This window comes from Pyrgilauda ruficollis, unplaced genomic scaffold (genome assembly GCF_017590135.1).
Source record: "Pyrgilauda ruficollis isolate IOZ18807 unplaced genomic scaffold, ASM1759013v1 scaffold76, whole genome shotgun sequence".
NCBI lineage: Eukaryota > Metazoa > Chordata > Aves > Passeriformes > Passeridae > Pyrgilauda > Pyrgilauda ruficollis.
In genome coordinates this window covers 2,815,728-2,840,194 of record NW_024529488.1, presented here as the reverse complement: position 1 = coordinate 2,840,194, position 24,467 = coordinate 2,815,728, and the positions used below count along the sequence as shown (strand labels likewise).

The 24,467-nt window shown below is 37.4% G+C and overlaps 2 protein-coding genes and 1 long non-coding RNA gene across 5 annotated transcripts in view; all 3 read left to right on the top strand.

The window, feature by feature from the left end:
• BDP1 (B double prime 1, subunit of RNA polymerase III transcription initiation factor IIIB) overlaps nt 1–11,008 on the top strand; it is a 47,986-nt gene extending 36,978 nt beyond the window's left edge. For 2 of the 3 annotated variants that reach the window (XM_041486373.1, XM_041486374.1), the window contains exons 33-42: nt 313–470; nt 1,108–1,249; nt 1,821–2,007; nt 3,284–3,344; nt 4,881–5,070; nt 6,457–6,670; nt 7,573–7,615; nt 8,486–8,780; nt 10,051–10,285; nt 10,646–11,008. In XM_041486373.1, coding sequence (XP_041342307.1) covers nt 313–470; nt 1,108–1,249; nt 1,821–2,007; nt 3,284–3,344; nt 4,881–5,070; nt 6,457–6,670; nt 7,573–7,615; nt 8,486–8,780; nt 10,051–10,285; nt 10,646–10,774 — 1,654 coding nt within the window. In that variant the 3' untranslated portion in view covers nt 10,775–11,008. Of the gene's footprint in view, nt 1–312; nt 471–1,107; nt 1,250–1,820; nt 2,008–3,283; nt 3,345–4,880; nt 5,071–6,456; nt 6,671–7,572; nt 7,616–8,485; nt 8,781–10,050; nt 10,286–10,645 lie in introns of those variants that run through there. The other variant, XR_005956774.1, reaches the window with a different exon arrangement.
• A 19-nt stretch (nt 11,009–11,027) lies between these two features.
• LOC121363753 lies at nt 11,028–15,156 on the top strand. Its single transcript, XR_005956775.1, has 2 exons — nt 11,028–11,091; nt 11,452–15,156. It is a non-coding gene; the product is annotated as an uncharacterized LOC121363753 (long non-coding RNA).
• Nucleotides 15,157–15,702: 546 nt separating this feature from the next.
• Nucleotides 15,703–24,467, top strand: part of MCCC2 (methylcrotonyl-CoA carboxylase subunit 2) — a 36,266-nt gene continuing 27,501 nt past the window's right edge. Inside the window, exons 1-6 of the mRNA XM_041486419.1 lie at nt 15,703–15,909; nt 16,170–16,178; nt 18,546–18,612; nt 21,944–22,028; nt 22,293–22,394; nt 22,997–23,124. Coding sequence (XP_041342353.1) covers nt 15,787–15,909; nt 16,170–16,178; nt 18,546–18,612; nt 21,944–22,028; nt 22,293–22,394; nt 22,997–23,124 — 514 coding nt within the window. The 5' untranslated portion in view covers nt 15,703–15,786. The remainder of the gene's footprint in view (nt 15,910–16,169; nt 16,179–18,545; nt 18,613–21,943; nt 22,029–22,292; nt 22,395–22,996; nt 23,125–24,467) is intronic.

Sequence of the window (24,467 nt, the reverse complement as noted above, 5' to 3'; positions counted from 1 at the left end):
CCATGTCATATGTATCAGATTTCTGATCTTCTCCTATTATTCAAACATTTCAATTTTTCTTTTTTTTTTTTTTTTTTTTTTTCCAATTCCTTTGCATTAGAAACATACTACTTTGTGGCACACCTGTCTGTTTCAATTTGGACATGATTTTTATTTTTTTTTGTCCTACTGGGTCGTTCTGTCTTCTCTGCCAGTTGCAGCCTGCATTTCAGATCTTCACTGTCTGATCTACCCCATATCTATTATATCATCTCTTCACTAACTGTCAAAAGTCAGGGACTCTATTGATGACATATTTCCTTTTACTTGTAGTGGTAGCTCTTTGCCTACGGTGAATAGTATGAGACTGACAGGAGGCAGACACCTGGAGCCTGAGCCAACCTCTGCAATATTGAGGTCCAATGAAAACATAATGCAGGAGATACTTAATGCAAATGTACTTGTAGAAAAACTAGAGCAAATTCAAACTGGTAAGCCTGTTTCTTGTCATAAGGCTCTGAAAATGGTTATTTGATAGATTCACATCTGTTTATGAAGTGAAACAAAGCTGAAAGTCTTCACTTTCCATTCATGTTCACAGATGATACATTGCCATTGTAACGAAGGGTACCCATTTGTGATACTGTTGTATACATGAGAATACTTTGCAGTATGAAATTAAATGAAATTTGAATAGCAGGTTTTTTCTGCAGGTATTAAAATACCTGGAAGGCACTTAAATTACTGGACTGACAATTACAGAAATACAGTCAAATACAGTGTACTTTTTTTCTATTATTACTGTCTTTTCCTTCCCTATTAAAAGTAGAAGAGGAGATAGAAAAAACTGGCTTGCTATTCTTAAAGTAGTTGCAAAAAAGGTAGTCTTCAAACTCTTAATTGTCTTCATACCACTGGCAAAATAGGAAAGGCAAGATGAGATATGTGTATGTGCCTTTTTTATATAAGACACAAGTATACGTGTGCATATTAATGTATATATGTCTATATAAACATACTACAAAACTTTAATTTATACAAGATTATATATAAAAAGTAATACAAATATATATATACACCCACAGACTGAAAAGACAACATTTTAATTTTTATTCTTATAAAACTTAGATCCTACAACCTTGAGGGATAATGCAGAAATGAAGAAGGTGGAACCAGAACCAGTCAGACCAGCTGCACATGACTCTTCAGACCTTCATGACTTTGCATCTGGAAGTACAGAACTTACCAAGCAAGTAGACAAAACTGAGAGGTAAGACAACTCATCATTTAATACTGACTTTATTCCTACTGTCTCTTAAAATATGCAGCTGAAATTCAGGTGTAGTGTGTGACTGTAATGGAAAAAGTGTGCTCACAGAAACTGTGTATGTGTTTATACAGATAGTGTACCGTTTAGGTTTCAGGTTTTTCTCCCTTACATATTGCGCTGCAGCTTTTGGAGATAGAACATTAACTTTTGTTTGCTATTTCAGATCTTAGTAATTACCTTGCTGCTTAACTGTCTTTCATGAAACTGCAGGAAATGTTAATGAGTTGATTAATTTAGAAATGTTAATGAGCTTATAAGGCTTCCTTCTTGATCGTACTTTCAGTAGGAATGTCTCCATTAGTGAAGTTACAGAGGCCTTTCTGTGAAATTCTTTATGTACATTTGTTCAAAGATTATGTGTTCTGTTTAGTACAATGATGTAGTCTTTAAACAGGCGCTTTGTTTCCCTGTAATTACATATTATTCATGTTAAACACATTGTAACACAGAATTTAGCATTGCACAGGGTGTCTTCATCTGGTTTCAAATTAACTAGATATATACCTTGCAGAACAGAAAAGCAGATAAGAGATGCTTGTGGAAATTCAGGAGATTTAAGACATCTAACTGCATCACCAAAACCTGAAAAATCACACCTTGGACTAGAAGATTGTCCAAATCCAAGTTCTCTGGATGAACTTTCTGAGCAGAGTCCTTGTCCTCTTGAACACCATATATGTAGAGTCAACTTTACTCAGGTAAAGAACAAGAACTTAATTACAGTCCATAAGTGCCCAGATTTTGAAATTCTGTAAAGAGGTTTTCAGTGCAAATATACTCACCAGTTCTAAACGCCTGGTACTTCAGCTGGTACATGAAACTTTCTTTTTCACAGGGGCTTGTCCAAACAATCTTTCAGACAAACTTAATCTTTGCAAACTCTGTTTGGAACGTTTCAGTAATAAGTGACACACATTAGCAAAATTGTGAAGAATTTTTAAGAAGTCTTGATGGAAGAAGTTAACTAGGATTCTCGTATCTGTTCAGTGTGACCTCTTACTGTTATATTTGTTTACATTAAAATGAAGTTTAAATGTTACTGCTTGGATGGAGCATGTTCTTGGTTTAAAACAAACTGCATTCTTTTTTATGCTCTTTCTCATTTATTAAAAAAACAATTAAGAGCTTTACATGCATGTTATTATATTACATACACAAATTTTGCATATTTTTACATATATCTATATCATTTATATCATCATCATGTGTGTTGTTATGAGTACACAATATGTCTTTCACATCCATTTCTTTGCAGCAGCTTGTGTGTCCGTGTTCTAGTATAAATGAGAGTTACCTTTTGTCATGAGAGAAAGGTTCATTCGCAGTTCCCTGGGGTTTCTAGTGTTGTCTGAGATCAGTGAGCACGTAGTTAGATTGGAACGGCTGATCATAGAAACTTGTTTCCTGAGTGCAATGGGTTGCTGTGTCAAGGCTGATTTCATATAAGGACTACCTGCAAGAAGGATGTTGCTCTTACTGGCCTGGCAGAGAGAGTATGAGAAAGGGCAGCTTGCAGTAGAGCTGGTTCAATTAACTCCTGGTTTTAGCAAAGGGACAAGCTGTAGAAGGGAAGGGATAGATGAGCTGTAGAGCTTCATGTTTTTATTTGGCACTCAGTGGTTTGTTAAGGGTTGTAGGAATCTGCTTTCTTGGTGCTACTGAACAATTTATTGTGTGAGTCATCTCTGACAGAATTGTGCTGTAGGAAGTATAAATTTATTTTGACAAAATATCAATGCAGACAACAAGCTTCATATAAGTTTTATATTGCCCTAGTGTTTCTTGTCCTTGTTAGGCTAATACTCTTCAGCCTAGAACAGCTAGAAGTGAAAACTAGACAAATGAAATAATGATGATGTGATTTGATTTTTTGGATCTTCAGCATTTGACATTTGACAGCTCTATTTCTTCCTGTTTCCTAGAGTAATTTCCCAGATTTATTAAGTTGTTTTATTTCAACTGTGTTGTTTCTAGAATGAAGCTTGTACTCAGGATGCTCAACGACATTGCATAAGCAGCACAGAAGAAACATCAGGTATAATGTGCTAATATTCAAAGTTAACAAAAGCCCACATTTGTTTATCTTGTGCTTACTAAAAGAAGAATTAAACCCTAAAATTTTCATTTAAAAAAATTAAAATTTTCATTGACATGATTAATCAATCTATTCTATTAACACAAATAATGATCCACAGCATAATGATATTCCTCTCCCTAGCCTCTTGTCTTTACATTTTGTTAATGGAAATGAGACTTGGGAACTATTTGAATAGCCCTTCATTAAGTTTAAGTATCAGTGGAAGGGAAACTTGCTCTCTTTGCCCTGTTGAGAGCTCCTGCTGCTTACCCTGTGGTAGGTATAGTATATAGTTTTTAGAGTCTTTTATGCACCTCTGACTCACCCAACAAAAACTGAACATGATAGAAGGTGAGAAACTCTGTAGTTTTCCACTGGCTTAGTGAGCTGTAGTTGCTCATGAAGTTATCAAGTGAATCCTGTTGTCAGAGTTCTGTGAGTAGGAGGGCTGTACTGTGCAAGTGTGGAGCAGACAGAAAGAAAAAGAGGGGAAGTGTAAAACAATCAAACTTCCTTCTTTAGCTGTACTGAGTCAACAGATTAATGCCTAACTGATCAAGAATGATGAAAGTTATGAAGGTGATGTCTGCTGTTCCCTAGAACATATTGAAATGGTTGGTTTCGAACCACTACTTGTCTAACATATGGGATAGTCACAGTGACAGAAGCCCAGAATACTTACTTTACTTGGAAACTGTAGTCCAAAGCTGTAACTCATGAGCTTCTGCAAAAGATCAGTCTAATACTTCTTTTTAGATGTCTGTTGCTATGCTCTGTTATTGCAAGAATCTTGGGGTGAAGCATCTTAAACCCTATTTAATCCAAGCAAGCTGAGGTTGGAATAACAGCTTTACCTCCTTGAGAGCTGTCTTAAATAATGGAATACCATTGTTGTTTTCCATCTTTTGAAAACTTTACAAATGCTTGTTCCTTAAATTCTAGCAGATGGCAGCTGGCAGTTATCTGTTAATGTCTGTTAACTAAATTATCTCTGTTTTTCATCTATTAAATTCAAGACTGTGCTTCTCAGATCCTGTTCTGCCAATCTGCAGTGAGGGGAAAAATCCTGTGCTTACCTTCAAAATAGCAGACATCTGCCATTTAAAGAAGTAACTCTTAATAACTGAGAGTTGCAATTGAAGACAGAGGGCCACTTAACCTCTATGACATAAGTTCAATTAAACTGCAAATTGCTCTTTAATGCTAGAACGTCCTTTTAAAATCTTCATCATTATCAGGCATTTTTAATATTCCTCATTCTAAATGGTAATCAGGATTCCTCTGCAGTGAATAAGCACCAGGAGATGATGATGTGTATCTCATCGGGGAGGTCAGGAAGCTTATTGTCTCAAGAACATGCCCAGTGCCTTTTTCCGTGGATAAATGAATGCCTAAAATTTCAGTACTCTGTGTAGGGAGGACATGAAGAGAACAGCATAATTTCATGTTTGATTAATAGGTTTTTTGTTATTTATTTCCCTGAAAAAATTATAGTAGTGAATGATGATCATAGATGTCCAGAGGAAGAGCAGACATTCATTTTAACATTGGTGGAAATCCCAGCTGGCTCAAAAGAGTTTGATGCATCTGCTGTGGTGGAACAAACTTCAGAACCAGTACTACCAGCCCCAATACTTATCAGCCCAATAAATGCAAGTGAAACAACTGTGACTGAAGTGGAGAGGTAAATGCTTTATTTTTTATCAGAGTGAAACAGTTTTTGCATACCTTGATTGTTCTCTGACTGTGTAGTACTGATTAGAACTTCTTAAAAGAAGAAGTTCAAGAGGAAGTAATTTTGACGGATGGCTATAGAATTAAGAAAGCAAAAAGGGCTCTAATTCAATTTGAGGAAGATTCTATACGTGTTTTAAATTTAGTGTTTTGGTTAGCTGGGATTTTGGTGTCATCTTAATTCTGATTTACACTTTAGAGTAGGTCTTCCTTTTTAGTAGAAGTCATTTGTCCAGCTTGAGCTTTACTTTGCCTTATGGATACTTACAATGCAGAGCAATTGAAATTAAAAAATCTAAGCATGTTTGCATTTTACAGTACTTTAACAGTTTCACAGAGTAGCTGTTTATTAATTGCTTGTCCAGATTTTTCATGTAGATGGTTTTCTGGAAAACATTATAAACAGTAGATGTAAATTCTTGCTGTCTTGAGTTTGCTGTTCAAAAGGCAAACAAGATGAAAACACAAACTAATTAATTACTCCAAAGAATAATAGCTGGTTTGTCTACTGCAATCCAAAAGGGTTTGAATTTCTTTTACAAAGAAATTACCTCTGCACACAGTGTAATAAGATTTTTATGTCAACTTTACAGTTGAACTAAATCTCTTAGTCCATTTGGGAGAAAAAAAAAAGGAAAAAGACATTATGAAAAATGGAATTGTTGCAAAGTAGTAAAAAACCCGCAAACGCTAATACTATAGTAATGGAACTACTCAGATCATAACTAGAGTGTGATGCAATTCCACATAATTGTGGAAAATCTTGTCCTGTGATATCAGATACTGATATCATTCCTTTATTGAAAGGATAGGTCTTTGAATAAATGTTGGCTACACAGTGTAGTAATTCTGACTCCTGTGGAACTACTTATGATAAACAAGTCATGACAGGCTAAGTTAGAGTACATGTTCTGTCTTGTTGTCCCTGTGCTGCTTGACCATATTTTCCTAGTCTCTGCTGCTTCTCTGTATGTCTTATATATGTCTGTATGCCTTTTGAGATCATACAGCATGTGGGGGTTCAACTGTGCAGGTAAGTAATACTGTATTATAGCATTTTTCTAGGGCAGTTAATAAGTTGCCATATTTTTGCATCGTATGAAAAGACCAAGTGGAGTTCAAATAGAACAGCTAAACTAAGTTCAATATGGCTAGAAAAACTAACTCCAGATAGCACAACAAATTGTTTCTTGGTAGTAAATAGTACATAGGTAGTTAATATTGACATTAAGCAAGAGAGAGTATCACCAGAGATTCGTGTGTAATTTCCACACAGAAACTTTATACAAGTTGGCTTCTTGTACTGTCACAATAATGACTTTATATATATAAACAGTATTGGATCCTTGACAACTGCAGCTGGTAAGGTTGCTGGACCTTTAAACAGCAGTATGGAAACCGAACAACTAGAGAGTGCAGTAGACCCTGTTCCAAAGTTGCAGACAGCTCAGAAACGGTTGGCTGCTGAGCTTGAAGAGCATGATTTTCCTCCTTCCAAGAAAATTCCATCTACTGTTGCAGTGGAAAATAACCTGGAAACCACTTACAAGGTGAGATCATAATTTGATGAGTTTTCATCCATGGGGTAGATGCATAACACATAATAGAGCATTTTAATTATGTTTCTTTTTTTAATGGCGTCACTTGCTTAAATATTTACTATATATGCCTATGCAACTTAAAGGAAAATCAACACTATGGATTGCTTTTAGTTTTTAAATCTACAACCAGTTTTGGGTGCTTGTTTATTTATTATTAAGGTTTTTTGAGAATCTGTAGGCTCTCAGGTGTTTTTTAATTAGACTTCCTAGTAGACAGACTGGTAATATGTCTTACTTGGTTCATTCTGCATCACCCTTATGACAATGGCATTGCAGGAGAGGAAACTGGAGGTATATTGTGAGGCTAGCAGGATGTCTACGTTCACTGAATGATGTTTTGAATCTGCATTGTGTCTGTTACATGAAGAAGCTCTTCAGTATATTCCTATTGATTCTTAACATAGCAGGTACTAGTTTAAAAGAGCAAGCTGCCAGTGAAAACAAGCCACCATCTTTCCAGCATCCTTCTGTGCTTTTTTACAATATGACCAAGCTTATGGCAGCAACTACCATTGATTTTCATAAGTGGGCTAAGATTGTGTAGTGTACCTTGGTGTAGGAATGGGTGGTAATTCCCCAGATGATTCAGAGAGCTTTTCTAGGAAGGGATGGATAGCAGTCTTCTTTCTTCTTTGATCTCTTATCTCAATGTCCTTGTCTTGAGTAATTTGTCTTAAGAACACCTTGAAAAACCTGCTTAGGAAATGAGTTAAGTGATGAATGATGCTGCACTGTCTTCTGTATCAGTCCTGCTCTTAGAACTGTGCATGTGTGATATGAGTTTATCAACTTCATTGTCTCTTCTGTACTGAGAGCAATAAAAAACCCTCTTTTTTCTTTTTTAAATACAGGATTATTCAATTAAATCCACAGATGTTCCAGAGGTAATTTCTGGTATGTACAGTGTGTACACTTAAACTTGTAAACCGAAGTATAATGAATGTAAACACATCACAACTTAATAGTGGTTGTCATGCTAAATAGTTCTGTCTGAGGCCATCTAATACAAAAGTAGAAATAAGTTTTCCTCGTACTACACTAATACAACCATTCCATGCTTTCTGCTGTAAACTAGGTGTGCTGAATTACATAAATGTTGATTATTTAATAATGGTTTTAAAAGCATTGTTGTAGCTAGTTTATTGGTGAAATTTGAGAGGTTTTTTTGACTAAACATGTTATCTTCTCTTAAGCAAATATTTCCACCTGTTAAAAAGCACAAATAATCAAAAGTATTAACTGGAATTTTAACCACACAATGCCAAAATAGTTTATTTTTATTTTGTTTTGAATTTTTACTGAAAAATTATGGAACTGTTTAGGAGTCTAATCTGCCTCTGAATAAACAGAGAAAAAGCAGAACTACTGACAATGCAATCTTCATTGATCTGAGCCGGTGAAGGGGTTGGTGAACTATAATTTTGGCTCTGAAAAAGACTTCTAAGGGAAGTTGTAGAAGGTTAAACAGCTAGGTGACTAAGTTCTGTGGTGTGTTACAAAGGATGGGGGGTGGGGGGGAGTGTGCTGTAAAATTTGAAACCACAATTCTACCAGCTTTTTCCCATAACATCTCTATGATCTTACAGGCTTTAAAAGTAGACCACGAACTTTTAATTCGTAGTGGTGACTTATGAATATAAATGGACAAATAAAACTAAACAAAAATTCAGCCCTTCTGCTGTAATGGTTCAAACCATTTTAATATCACATTTTTTGGGCCCTTGTATTATTACTGAAGTCTTTGACTCTCAACTCCTTTTACAGGGAATCCTTTTCAAAAAACAGAGTCTTCATCAAAGGGAAAAGTACTTACTTCTGTATTGGTGTCTGAGTCTATCTCACAACTGGCTGACAGAAGCCAGCTTGAGACTTTGGAGAGCTTAGGGAAAGCACCACTTGAGAATGCAGCATCTGAAAAGGAAGAGGAGTTTATGTCTAGGTTAACCTCTAACAGAAGAGCAGAAGTAAGTGGACAAGGAAAGCAGGAGAATGTGCATGATTCTGCACAGTTGGAACATACTAGAAGCCCAGCATCATCTTCAAAAACTCCATTATTCAGGTATCCAGTAATTGCAATAATGTTTTGTTAACTTGTTCTGTAAAAAAAGATCATGTCTCTATGTTAACATCTTTTCAGTACCATTGTTTGTGACCTGCATGGCTAAGAGTTACAGTATCTATACTCTCCTGCAAATCAGAAACCGTCAAACTGTCTGGTTTGAAATTTGCCATATTTTACTCATTAAATGAGTAGATCAACTGAAGGGCACTATTGGCATACTGTGTGTCTGTTTAGACATGATAGATTCCTTTTGTCAGGCAGGCATCCATTAGCTATGGTAGGAACTTAGGATAATTTGTTGTTTTCCATAGGTAAGTCTCATGTTGTGAGATATTTACCCATCCACTTGTTTTGGTATTTGTCCTGCCAGTAAGATTTGTTACTGGTACAGAAGTGAGCACACTGAATTTTTATGACTGACTTAAGTAATTACCCTAAAGGAGTTTCAGTCTTGGCAGCTCAGAGGATATTCCTCTTACCTATATGTTGGCTTAATTTTTTAAATATACCTTTCTGTACTGTTTGTTTAAATGTTTTGAATTCATGTTCTCTGTTGCTCCTGTGTTTAATTATTTTGAATGTAATGCTCCACTGCCCTCTTCTAATCTGTCATTTACTTTTTCATTATGCTTGTGTGAGTACCAATATTGTCTATTTATATTTGGGACATCCACAGCAACTGGATAGTGATGCATTAATATGAGAATTCTTGCCTTAAAGTTTACTTTCTAATTTGTAAACTCTTAACAACATGAAAACTTAATGCTTTATGTATCTCCCTCAGTGCTGTGACTTCCAGAAGCTCACTGGTCTGGGTTTGCTGCTGTAAATAGGCTAAAACCCTGCAGCAGGTAGTCTGCTGTAGCCCCATCCTTGGGGATTAGGTTGTCCATTGATTACATGAAGGATGCTCAGAATTTTCAGTTTGTTCTTCAGAAGCGTGCCTCCATCCTTCTTGGATCCACTCTCTGAAAGTCTAGCTTGTTAGGGGCTGTGGATTAGCAGCAAATAATAGGTTCCCATTCTCAGGCTTAAAAATTGTCAAGATTCTCTGTGACTGTTCAAAAAAACTTTTGTACCAGAATATTCAGTAATACCAAAGCCTTTCTCGGAATGACTTTTTGGGGTTTTTTTTCCTTAGAATTTTCATATGTCCTGTAGGTATGTGTTTGTTTCCTGTGTATAGAATTGGACTCCTGCAATGCTATTTATATCTTCCTTTTATGGAGCAATCCTATGACATGCTGACTATATTTGTTTTGAACAGGGGTGGACGAAAACCGTTGGGATTTTTATCTTTAATTTGCAAAAAAAGTAATTCTGACTCTGCAGAAGACACCAGAGGGAATAGAGGGAAGATCCAGAAGCCGCGAATTGTGACTCCAAAACGAAGTCTAAAGAAACCCACTCCCTCCACTGAGGATGAGAGGGAATCTTGTTCCTTTCCCTCTACTTCATCATCTGTGGAACATGATCATGTAGCTGCTGATGCTGCAGTTACGGTATGAGTTTACTTTTGAACAACTATGCATTTCTGAGATGTGAGGAACAGAGAATTAGTTTCAGGAGTGAGTAGATGGGTGTGTATCATTCATGTTTTGAGTCCAGTATCTGTTCCAGTTGACAAATTCTGACTTGTGCATGTTTAGGAAACTTGTAAGGGAACTAAGTTGATTTTTCTGTGCATGGATATCTATTTATTTCTCATTTTCAGTAAACTCTGATTTTTTTTTTCCTTTGGTCAAAACTTCCTACATAAATAAAATACCCTTACAAATAGCTCACAGGCATATATGTGTAAATATATTTAAACATGCACACTGATGAAGACTGCTAAGAACAACTTTTTCTTGTTTTATCAGGTTCCAAGTAACAACTCATCTGAGAAGCCACCTCTCTGTACTAAAGATCAAGAGAAGGAAGGAGAGCCAACCAAAATCTCTGAGTACTTTTTCAGTGACATCTTTATGGAAGTGGATGATTCAGAATAGCAAATGGGTTTTATAAGAACTAGGATCACAGAATATACTGCAACAAGAAAAGAGTATTTTAAAAGTTGCAATTTGTTCTGATATTCATTATGCCACACTTAATGTCAACCAGTAATAACAGTACAGATAAAATACCAGGAAAGTGATCTCTTTAACATTCAGGGGAAACTGAACGTTCTCCAAAAGTGACGTAACAGATTCAAAGGAGAAGATGGAAAGGAAAAGCTGGAAAGCCTCATCTCCTGCTCCTCCTTTCCTTTCCCTCTACTTCATCATCTGTGGAACATGATCATGTAGCTGCTGATGCTGCAGTTACGGTATGAGTTTACTTTTGAACAACTATGCATTTCTGAGATGTGAGGAACAGAGAATTAGTTTCAGGAGTGAGTAGATGGGTGTGTATCATTCATGTTTTGAGTCCAGTATCTGTTCCAGTTGACAAATTCTGACTTGTGCATGTTTAGGAAACTTGTAAGGGAACTAAGTTGATTTTTCTGTGCATGGATATCTATTTATTTCTCATTTTCAGTAAACTCTGATTTTTTTTTTCCTTTGGTCAAAACTTCCTACATAAATAAAATACCCTTACAAATAGCTCACAGGCATATATGTGTAAATATATTTAAACATGCACACTGATGAAGACTGCTAAGAACAACTTTTTCTTGTTTTATCAGGTTCCAAGTAACAACTCATCTGAGAAGCCACCTCTCTGTACTAAAGATCAAGAGAAGGAAGGAGAGCCAACCAAAATCTCTGAGTACTTTTTCAGTGACATCTTTATGGAAGTGGATGATTCAGAATAGCAAATGGGTTTTATAAGAACTAGGATCACAGAATATACTGCAACAAGAAAAGAGTATTTTAAAAGTTGCAATTTGTTCTGATATTCATTATGCCACACTTAATGTCAACCAGTAATAACAGTACAGATAAAATACCAGGAAAGTGATCTCTTTAACATTCAGGGGAAACTGAACGTTCTCCAAAAGTGACGTAACAGATTCAAAGGAGAAGATGGAAAGGAAAAGCTGGAAAGCCTCATCTCCTGCTCCTCCTTTAACAAACTGGGTGCAATTACTAATAAAGCCCTGAAACATGCTATTGGAACTGGGACGCAGGGTTGGACAAAGAAACCATGAACCAAACATACCTTTAACAAGCTCCAGTACCTATGTAAACTCCCTATAAACCATTGTCACCGAGCCCAGCACAATAACAACCCAAATCCGTGCCCCTCTACTGTAAAAGCTACATGTTAGGGACAATACTGGATCTGTCTCCAGATAAGAAAATAAGCCTAGGGACCAGAAGGGTATTAAAACCTCAAAACAACCTAGGGACCAGAGACAGGTAAAGGCCTCCACCCAGAGAGACATTGTGAATTCAAGCAACATGGCTACTGGCTGTTTTATCTCAATACAGAGTAAGTAGAACCAAAACGCAACCAGGACAGGCTTTTTTCACTTTCTTGAGCCACATGTTGGGCAACAAAAAAAAAAAAAAGTATTTGCCCTGGTTTAGGGCACATTTGGAAGGAAGCTTTCAAAGGGGTCCCTCTAGAAAGCAAATTCAAGTGGCCCTCCCCCAACTGGTTTGTAAAGATTTCCTTGGAGAAAAGTGGAAAAAACCTGTTTATTTAATGAAGTATTCACAAGCATAAAAAGTGAACAATACTAAACAATAAAATCTCTTGCTGTTCTGAAGAGATGGCACATTCAGAAAGTCCTTTTCTTGGGGTGTAGCTCAGCTCACTTGGTCTGTTACCAGTTCCTCCTGTGCTGGAAAATGCTGCGTCCTGGGCTCCAGTGGGCCACAGGTGTGAGGTGCTTGTATTTTTCTGGGTTTGCAGTCCAGAACAAGGCTGATCAGTTCCTGAAGAAAGAAAGGCCAGTCCAGGGAACTTCTCTGCTTCAGCTGGCTAAAAACTAACTAAAAGCAAAGGAGAGCTCTCTCCTGCCCTCTGTCCGTTCTTCAGAGAACACAGTCTGTGAGAGAGAACGCAAAGGAGCAAGTGCAGCTTCTGATAACAAACTCTGCGCTTCTTCTCTCCCCCTGGTGCAGTACTTAATGTCCAGCATAAACAGAGTAGACAGCTGGGGATACGAGCATCATAGTCACCCTAGGACATGTTGTTAATTAATGCTGTGAAGATGAAATGGATTCTTTCTGAAGCCACCCAGGAACTTTCAAAATGCTGGCATAGTCTAAACCACTACAATGATGTCATAGGACCAGACTATTTGCTGACTGCCGGCTTATGGTTTCCCTTGTTTAGACACTGATAGTGAGTGTATGACTATCCTACAGAAAAGTGCAATGAAATAATGTTTAATCTTGGAAAATATCCTTTTCCATTTTAATGCTAAAGCTTCTTGGTACTGACTATTCAAGTTCTTTACTTCTTTTTGTGAAGTATGTTACGTTAGAAGGAGGAATTAACTTTTTGGGTATAATGTAATTTCTGAAGATCAGAATACAAGTATTGGAAGTGGTGTAGTGAATACATACCTGTATACATCAAGCACTGCAAGTGTTTTTATTTAAATTTCCAAATTACATATTTTTGTAAGAGTTTTTTAACCACATAATTTAAAAGATCGTAATCTGAAAAGCCCATAGGATTGGTTCCTTAAAAATTTGTTGAAAATTTAAAAACACAGTTTACTAGAAGATGATAGGTAACACAAGGTTAATGTTTGCAACTTTTTTTATCACTTGGAGGAGGAGATTGCTGTTTCCTAGTATAAATGCTAATTTTCTTCTAAATTGGAAAACAAAGCTAGAGATACAATTTATTTTCCTTATTTTCACATGTAGTTGTTTGTATATTTACTGACTTCCTCATTTTCCCTTGTGCACAGTAGCACAAAGAGATTGGATTTAAACCATGATTATAAAATGTCACTTTTGAGGGTTTGCTGCTTTGAAGCACTTGAATTAAAAGGGTTTTCTTACGTGCATGTCTGCTTGTACTGTAACTTGCCATAAAATTCTGGTTTATCTTTAGATTTTAGTTTAAGTTTTTATTTACCTCATCAAGAAATATATCTGGGTGAGGTAATTAGGTTTATGCACTCTCAAATTCAGGTGGTCGCTGAAAGAGTCAATACTTAGTCTGAAACTCCTGCTTGCAGGAGCTTGAGTAGTCTTAAAATTTTTCCCATTACTTACAGGTACTTTGCAAAGCAATTTATTATGAAGCTGAAACTGATGTTTAAATAGTATTGTTAATGCTCTCAAGAGACCTATCATCAGGTTTGGACTGGGTAATCTTTTACTGGCAGGAAAATTATATAAATATGTAGTTAATTTTGAAATAGTTGATGAAGTTTGACAAACATTTTGATGGCAGGTAAAGAATATAAATATGTGGTTAATTTTGAAATAGTTGATGAAGTTTGACAAAACATTTGAGAATGTTTTCATTTTCAGAAGTTACCGGCAAGGCTTCTGAAGGAACCTTTAAACTTTTGTCAGAGAAGAGACATACAGAAAAAAAGCTACTGTTACTGCAAATTGGTATATTAGCTCTGCCAGTGAAATGTCACTAGCAGCAGTATTCCGTGAGGCGATGGAAAAGGGACTAGTGGTCCCAGTGTAGAGTAACTTACTTGAAAGCATCTGATCAATCCACCTCACTCCCCCAAAAAACCCTCAAAAATACCAACAACAGTTTCTGTTCGAATGGTATCTTGTGCTTTGCCTAATCCATTTAACTTGAAATGTTTATCTAAATATTGTTTTACTGTAAACATTATGAAAGAGATTAATGTATACATGTAACTCTATGTATTGTATATCTTGTAGATATTAAGTATGCAAGTGTTTACTTCCTGATATGTCTGGCATGTTTATATCAATTGCACTCATAGAGCCTAAAAATAGATTCTTGGGGAGTGGCTATGAAATAATTGCTGTGAGTACCTTCTGAGTGGGTTCTGAGGGGATAATCATTCTACATTTAGTTGCATACATTTTAGCTTGCATTCATGTTACAAAGGGGGAAAAAATCAACTACTTCATTACTAATATTTATGGTGCCTTATCTGCATTGTTAATTGGGGCTATGCTTTGTTTTTCCTTGCAGCAAATACCATGCACTTTGTTAGAGGAATTTTTTTTAAGAACAAATTTAATTTGAATAGAAATAAGAGAATTTTGTGTTTTGTTTTGTGTGTGGAAGTTTTATAATGATGAAGGATGTAAGAAAATATCGTTGAAATCTCAATACATATGAGTAGCATTTTTACAAAGATGTGGCATAAAACTGCTTTGCTTAGAGTTGTCTGATGCCCTGTATCATCACATATAAGATTTCTGTGTCAAAGGAAGTAGTCCTATTCTGTATGTAAATTATGTGAATAAATTATTTTCTTTTACATGTGTTTCTGTTTCTTTAAGTATCAGTTGCAGTTTTAAAATACCTGGAAGTCCACGAAGCTAATAAGTGTGAACTAAAGGAAAAGCTGAAGTTTGGGCTGCACAACTGGGGTGTACACAGACGTGCTGGTAACAGGCTGAGCGTGGTTTAGCAGGGGTGTTGTCACTGTTCCCTGGTTTTGTTTTAGAATAGAGCCTAATTTACTTGGTATCAGACTCCCCAGTGTTGCCTTTCTCTAAAGATAAGAGCCTTGACTTAAAGTAAAACTGGAATACTGAAGAATAGCAAAGTTTTCATGGAAGGGAGAAACTCGGCCAAAGATGGTTTGCATTTTAAAAAGATCTGTCCCTATTACTGTATGACAAGTTTCTAAGAAGGGCAAGGGCTTTCCTAGGCTGTGCGTGAAAACACAGTTTTCACGTGTGGGCGTCCCAACACAATTCTTCCAAAGGGCGTTCTACAGCATTAGCTTGTCCGGAGGCCCGGGCTAGGACTCCGCGCCCGGGCCCGGCCCCGCTGTGCCCATTGGCTGCGCCGGGGGGAGTGGCGGCGGCGGCGGCCTGGGACGGCGGCCTCGGCTCGGCTTCTTCGGCTCGGCTTGCTCGGCTTGGCCCGGCCCAGCCCGGCCATGCTGCTGGGCGCCCCGCGGCTCCCGGGCCGCTGCCTGGGGCTGCTGCGCCCGCTGCTTGCTCGCGGGTACCGCGGCGAGGCGGTGGCGGCCGTGGGGTCGCGCCCCGACGCGAGCTCCCAGGCCTGTCCATTTCTGCGGGCTGAGCCTGCAAATACCGTGTGAAAAAACCGTGGGTTGGTGCAGTCGTCTGGCTCGTCGTGGATATTTTTTTCCCTTTTTAAATCAGGATGCCAGCTCTTGCTGCGTTTCAGGCTGATCGATACCATGCTAGTGAGGTGGAGACGGGGTTTGTACACAGTGGAAGGTGGAGCCTGATGATTTCAAAGTTGAATGGTTTTATGTTTGCAAATTCATTCCCGAGTTGAAATCAGGTGGAATAGCTGTACAGAGTCATGGACTTGCGTCCTAAACCATCATCTTTTGAGGAGGAGAGCTAGGTGCAATTCCAGTTGTCCTTATGAAGAGAGAAGTACTTCCATCTGGTATAAATACATTTCTTTTTAGTGGGGCATTATTAGCGCCATCATAGTCAAAATTGTGTTTACAGTTAGGCTGAGAAAAACATGGCTTTAGGTATGGATCAAGGCTGATAGGAGGGCTTGTGTTTGTTTTCATACTTGTTAATGTAAAATACAAAACAGTGTGTGAAGAAACAGCATGTATTTTTACTGAGATAGGTCCATTGGCTCTGTGTTTGGTTCTCTGATTTGTTTTGCAGAAACTAAATTTGGGACAGAAATAGGTGGCCGAAGCTTCTGTGTAATCTCAGAATTTGTCCGTATGCATATTCTTCATATATATGTACATATATATATACACACATACAAAGCTTGTGTATGTGAAGTGTGTATATATAAGTGTACAAATTCATATTTTATGTACCAGAAAATGATAGTATTTTAATAAAGGTGTTCACTCATCTGAGCTGTCCCCAGATTCGCCCTTATGTCTGGGTACCTTTCAACCTCAAAAGAAAAGCAAGGCTTGGCAAAATAGCTAATAGTGTTAGTATTTGGTAGAAATAATTTATGGAACACTCTAAGTGCAAGCGCTGCTTTACTAACACAAAGAGCTGAGTCCCTGCTCTGAGGCACTTCACCATCTGAAAAAAAAAAAGTAATACAAGGAATAGCAGTGCAAACACAAGAAGACATTATGATAGGTGATGAGGGTCTTGCCTTCTTTGGCCACTGTTTACCTTTCTGGCTGTGAATTAAAGTAGACAGGCTGGCCTTGATGATGCAAACTGTCTCTTGAACCAGATAGGCAAAAATGTAATTTAAAGGTGAGTGAGTCTAAATTCTGGAAAATGAAACAAAGTCTCTTTGAAGATTCCAGGCACTATCTCTTACATACACTTTGGTGATGTAGCAGTAATTCATATAGCTTGTGCAGTAACTGTTGGATTGGTGTATAGGGTTTGCCTCTTAATTTTGCATTCTACAAATTGAAATTTGTAGAAATCCTTGTATTAACAGCAGAACTTTACACAACTTGCTGGTACAAGGACCAGTTTCCAGAAAGAACTTGATGCCAGTTCACTGACTTTTTTTTTCATTATTTAATGACAATAATGAGGAGCCTACAAATACATGGTAGAATTAATGCATTTATTTCAGAGAGTAGTCTTTTCTCTGCGTATTCAGAATTATTTTAAAACGTCCTTTCATCTCTTTAGTAAAGTATAACTGTTCTATTCTGGTTTAAGGCATGAAAGATCGTGATAGAAGTTGAGTGAATTTAAGCAACTCAGGTGTTTTTGTGCAGTATTTCTTACAGTTTATCTAAAAAGTCCTTTCACAGTTTTCATGTAGAGTAGATAAACTAGCTACAGTGAATCAAAATCTAATGAGAAGTCTATGACTGTGATTACTGTTCTTCTATTAATATCCTCTGCCATTTTAGCTGCTTGTTTGGTTTTTTCCTATGTTAAAGGTAGTTTCTAAGCACAGTATTGTGAGCAGAAGGTGAGTGTGTTTAGAGAAAAAAAGACTGACTGAACAAGGAGAAACGGGAAAAATTTTTGGTCTGTAAAGGTGCAAAATGACCCAGCTGAACAAGCTGAACACTGAGGCAAAGTAATATTGGGTGTTGTGACAACCGCAGACTTTTAAAAGTATGGAATTACAAGATACATTTTTACCTTTCAAGAGAGTGTATTTAAACTGTTTGTGGCAGTCACAAAGGCTGAAAAATACATTGTTTCAAATGTCACTCTACAGCCAAAGCACTTCAAATGTGAGCTGAATCTGTTAATGTTTTTGTTTTATTTCTGCTTTGTTTCTTTGCCTTTCAGCGCCTAAGTGAACAAACTCAACTGCAACATTTGCAGCTTCTTCCTGAGGGAAACCTTAAGTCTGTGTGTTCAAGTATATATGAGAGTTATAGAGTGTTAGCATAGAGTTACCAGCTGTTTTTTTTCTGTCAAAGTAGACTCAAACATCATATAAATGAGAATTAGACAAGGCAATCAGATCTTTTTGTGCAGCATGTTCTTTTATTGCAGTTGCACTTTTCAAAAAGGTAGTAAAGTTCTTAATGTGTCTCCAAAAAAACCCCAACAAATTAAGCTTGACTAATACCTTTAAATTCATAAGAGACTGTAAAAAAACCCCAACCTGCTGTAATGTGCACATGGAGTTTTGGATAATTTGAATGAAGATGGTGAGCTCAGTACTGATTCACTCATATTCAGATTATGAATCTATATAGTCACCCTTGGTTGAATTTAAAATTCTGTTTTGTTCCCCACTTAGGACAACTATGAACGAATGAAGGCACTGGTAACTGAGCTACAAGAAAAAGCAGAAAAAATCAGGTTAGGTAAGTATGATAGTTTATATTTTAGAATAATAACCTGGCACTTGGCCTTGTTGAACCTCAAAGAGTTGGCCTTGCCCATTGATCCAGCCTGTCCAGATCCCTCTGCAGACTTTCCCTACCTTGCAGCAGGTCAACACTCCCATCCAGCCTGGTGTTGTCTGGGAGATTACTGAAGGTCCACTCAATCCTCTGTCCAGATTGTTGTTAAACTTACTAAACAGCACTGGACCCCAAACCAAGCCTTGTTTTTTTTGGCCCCCACTAGCTACCATGCATGAGCTGGATGTAAATCCAGCACCTCCACTCTCTGGCCCAGCCAGAGACAGAGCCCAGCTGTCCAGACAGGGCCTTTTACCCAGCTAAGAGTGCACCAATCCAAGCCACGAACAGCCAGGAGAAAGCTGTGGGAAATGGTGTCAAAGGCTTCATCAGGGTTCACAGAGACAACATCCACAGCCTTTCTTTCATCCACTAAGTAGGTCATCCTGTTGTAGAAGGAGATCAGGTTGCTCAAGCAGGACCTGCCTTCCCTAAACCTTTGCTGGCTGGGCCTGATCCCCTGGTTGTCCTGTATGTGCTGCATAATGGCACTCAAAAAATCTGCTCCATGTGGCAGATTTGTTGAGTGCCCTTATGGCACATACAGGACAACCTGGCACCACTCCCTGGCACCACTGTCAGACTGACAGGCCTGACTGACAGGCAGTTCCCTGGATTGTCTCTCCAGCCCTTCTTGCAGATGGGTGTCACACTGACTAACTTCTGGTCACCTGGGACCTCCGTCTTTAGCCATGCCTGCTGCTAAATATTGGACAGTGCCTCTGTGAGCTCTTTCACCAGCTCCCTCACTACCCTTGGGTGGATCACATCTGCCCCCATAAACTTGAGTGTGTATAAATAGTGTTGCAGGTCACTAACCACTTCCCCTTGGATTAAGGGAGCTTCAGTTTGCTCCCTGTCCCTGTCTTCCAACTCAGTGGGCTGGTATCCAGTTAAAGACTGAATCAAAGCAAGTGTTAAGTATCTTTGCCTTTTCCTCATCCTCTGTTGCTGTATTTCCCCATGCATCCAATAAAGGAAGAGGATTCTCCTTTGTCCTTCTTTTATTGGTTGATCTTTTCTGAGTTCCTAGCTGTAGTTGAGCTGGCAAGGAGAAAGCAGGTCTGTAGTAGTTTAAAAGATCGAAATCTCTTTCTTCTTTTTGACTTGTAAGGCTATCTGAATGAATTGCAGTTGACTATAATTAATGGAAATAATAAAATGAAAACACTTAATAAATGCTTAATTATGTTGCTAGAGACTGAGCATGTAGCTTTAATTTAAAATGCCCTTTTTGTGACTCATGATACTGGTTTTGTCATTTTATACACTCTTTCTTATATGATGCAATTTCTTTTACAGCTTTGGAATAGAGCACAGTTAAGATTTTGTGCTCAATGCTTTTTGTTTCCTGCTGTGAAACAGCAGTCCAGAGTTTCCTGAGGAGATGTTAAAACCCATGGGCTACCTCTGTCTTTTATGGGTGTAGAGACTGTTCAGCAATTAATGAACTAATGATGTATGCCTCATGAGCTAATGATTATGGCCTTCCTCCTTGCTGCTTGTTTGCCTGTTCTTGCCTGTTACACAATGGCAAAACAAGACCACAGTGTTCATCTCTTCTTCATCTGGGCAACCTCTACCAGGATGTTAATACACAGTTTTGAGTGACATTGATTGAAATTGCTTTGTATATCATTTAAGTATATAAGAAAAATTAGGTGCCTAGGTTGAATACTTCTGAAGCATATGTGCAACATCTTTAGATTTCACTGTAAAAGCTATCTGAGGATGAGTTCTTGTTTGAGGTATTTGCTCATTTGTTAGCTGTTATTCAGTGTGTAGGATTTTTCTGAACCCAATTCCTACCCTGCTGAGTAATCCCCAGCTGTGCAACAGGAAGTGGTCCCTGCCCCTTTACAACAGGTGGTTTTCTGACAGGAAGCACGATAAGTAGGTGAGGTACCTTTAATCTCCATGACTAATTGTAGGACATCAGCAGTTACAGTGGTGTAGGCATTGTTGTAAAGGAGAAATCAAGAAGAAGTTTCAAATTAAATGCCTCCATTTAGTTAAGGACACTAATCTCAGAATGGAGGTTAGTGCAGGGTAGAGTGTCTTGGTGTTGGAAGAGGAATGTTCAATGGAATGGCTGCTGGGCCTGGGAAGCAAGCATGTGTGATGCACAGAGATGACAAAAATCTCAAGATGGAAATTATTTTTGCAGCATCACACAGTGTAAATGAAAGACTTCAGAGGTCAGACATAGTCTAGTTATGATGTACTGAGATGTTGAGAATATGGATAAGAGTAGTATCTCTGTAAGTGGATATGAGAGGTTGTTTTTTAAGAAATTTGTACAGAAAGAATTTACAAGATTTAGGCTTAGGCTGGATATATAGACCTAATGAACTGGCTGAACTGAAAATAAATTGTGGGTTTTCTGGCATGCCTGACAGGTAGGAAATTATGTGTGTAGTGATCAAGGAAGGTGGGAAAAAGTACTTCAAGGGAGGCTTAGAAGCCCTGTTTCAGTGATGCCTAGCTGACAGAGAAATCCTGGAGTCTCAGGAGAAATGTTAGCAAAACACACCTTCTTTATTTTAGACAGGGAGACAATTTTAGAGTGATGAGGTGGATCAGTGATCTGTCTACACTGAGAGACAATGTTTGTAAAAGTATAATCTTTGTTGTTATGAAGAGGCTGAGGTGTGTCAACAAATCTTGAAGTATTGAATGACACAAAGCTCTAGAGAATGAAAGATTTAGGGTGACCTCTAGTGAAGGGTTGAAATGAAACAAATATAAACTTGATATTAAATGCTCTATGTCCTAATTCTGGTTGCAGTTTTGGCATGGTCTAAGGAAATTAATCCAGATGGTGCTGGGTCATTCAAGATTGCATTCACTGTAGCTATTATGAATGAGTTTTAGGGATTAGTATTTCCTGTAGTTCTACTGATGTGCTTTCTACATATTTATGTTTTCTGCCCTTGTGTTTATTGCCAAGCAGTGGGGAAAAGTTTCAGACAACTATGTTTATTAAAATCTTTGCCTCAAGACTAACTGTAAAAAATGAGGTGGGAAATAAAATAGATTCTAAAAAGCAAGCCTTTTTATCAATGCCTTAAATCTGTTTGAAATAGAAACTATTATTTATTAAATTTATTATTAAGGTTCATACTTCAAAAAGTGGGAACTCATCAGCATTGCCATTTGAAGTTTTAATATAACTGACGATTTATCTTATATGCATCTGTAGAAAATGTGACAGTTTACTGTTGTATCACAGGAGGTGGAGAAAAAGCTCGCAAGCGTCATACATCAAGAGGAAAGCTGTTACCCAGAGAGAGAATTGACAAGCTTATTGATCCTGGGTAGGTGCCTCCTTTTTTTTTTCTTAAACATTTCAGGTGGTCCCTTGCAGGTAAATATTGCAACAGGCTTCTTTTCTCTTTAGCTTCCATAAACACTAACATGATAAACACTAAATAGCATTATTGAAATTTTACAGAAGCTTTCTTTGAAATACTGATCTCCTTTTTAAAAAAAATCTTTTAAAATTTAACCTTTTAAGTAAGATTCAGTGATAGATAGAACTAGTAATATTTTACAGTTTTGTTTCATTTGTCCTTATTTAGATCTCCATTTTTGGAGTTCTCCCAGTTTGCTGGTTACCAGTTGTATGGTAATGAAGAGGTACCTGCAGGAGGCATTATCACAGGCATTGGACGAGTATCTGGGTGAGAGATTCCAGTCATCTACATTACTTATGATATGAAAAGGAAGAAGGTATAATTTTATTCAGTTTCCAGTATTAAGCTGTTAGCATTTTTAGTGTTTTGTTTTGGACACTCAAAAAATCAACAAAATCAGTATCTCAATTTTTTTGGCCATAGCTAAAAGAAAGTGAGGTTTTTGTTTTGTTTTTTGTTTGTTGGGGATTTTTAGTTAGTGTATCCCACTAACTAAACAAAACATACCTGGAGTTTCAGGTGTCCAATGAAGGAAAGAGATTAGTGCATTTGGAAAGCTATTAAAAAAAAAAAATAGGGTGGTATTTTAACCTAAAAGTTAGTTTTGCTTGCTCAAAGTACCTCCAAGACTGTTCTTGAAGTTAATTACGGTGCTATGCAGGATTATTTTACTCCCTAGAATAATGGAACAGGACATTATAGTACTGAGGCTGCTGTTGCAATGTGCCCTTGAGCGAATGCAGCTGAGAAGAGCTCTCTTAGAGCATCTGGGCTTCAAGAGCCCTTGACATGTTGCACTTCTTAACCGACATACATATTTACTCATTAGAAATACTTTTCTCTCTCATAAACTTTTTTTTTATTTTTAGGACGGAATGCTTGATTGTTGCCAATGATGCAACTGTCAAAGGTGGTACCTATTATCCCATCACTGTTAAGAAACATTTACGTGCTCAAGAAATTGCAATGCAAAATCATCTCCCTTGCCTTTATTTGGGTAAGTCCCATTGCAGAAATAGCCAAGGTCCAGTGTTAAGGGCAGCTGATCTGTCTGCAGATCTGACTAACAAGAAGTGTATTTAAAGCACACCTATTCAAATTTATTTTCATCAATACTGTATTATCTCTACAGAGAGATGGCACATGGAGGGTGTGTACAGTTCTGTGGTAGGGCTGGGTTCGTAAAATATAGATGCAGCTGTTAACTCTATCACTTCTTTCTGTCATAGATTAGCAATATTTCCTGTAGACTCATCCAGTCAATTCAAATTACAGTTTAAAAAAAAAGTACATTCTGGTGGAGGATGTATCTGTATGAGAAAAGATACCAAGGAAATAAAAATAATAAGAGTGACAAAATTGTCAAAAATAGTTTGGATTAATAAATTTTTAGTATTTGGGATGAATTTTTTTGAAACAGAAATTTAATTGTATTTTTTTTATGTTTTGAGTTTAGCCTATTAGATCAGTATTTAGCCAAACTTTCATGTAAGTTTTACTTGCATATGCTTTCATTATAAAAGATGAACAAAGTGACAGCTATCTGCAATGTATTACTGGTAGAATTTTCCTATCCTGGTTTTATACAAATACAAGAGGTTTCTGTCAATGTCTTCCTTTCAGCCTGAATTCCCAGCCTAATGACTTTTGACCCTATTAGCCAGTTTCAGTCAGCTTTGACAGAGTTGTAAGAAAATGTGTATTCCTGTGGATTTTGTGTATGTCAGCATCAGAGGAGAAAGGCCTTCTATTCCATTTTAAAAAATAGTGCAGGTTACTCCTTGTCTGTTCAGCTTAGTTTAGCAACTTAAATATCAGCTGTTTGCCAGTCTGGATGCTTGTACTAGTTAAATAGTCAACATAAATACTGGCCAGCCCAAGTGTTTGAAGTTTCTTGCCCTGCTGATAAGTCAAACATGTAAATATGACCACTAGAAGGATTAGGAGAAGTGTGAACTTGAAACTGTTGGTGAGGTGGATACAGGGACAATGTGGGTGAAGATTTTGTGGGATTGCCATAGAAAGAGTCCTGGAGAGAAAGGGAGGACTAAATTTTATCTTAGTTGTTAAAAAACCAGAAAAAGATTTTTTTTAAGATTTTTTTTATCAGCAAATTCTGTCTGTTCAGAGAAGTCTTTTTTAGTCAGTGTCAGTGAGCAATTGTGGGCGATTCTACTGTTTTAAGATCTTATGGAATGAGGAACTGTGGGACACAGCTATGCCTTTGAAAGAAAAGTTTAGGGGTTTTATTCCATCTTTAAGAGGTATAGTCCTTGAATGTACAATGTCATTCATACCTGGTGAGTTACTTTTGCCTTGCAGTTTCTGTACCTGGACTTG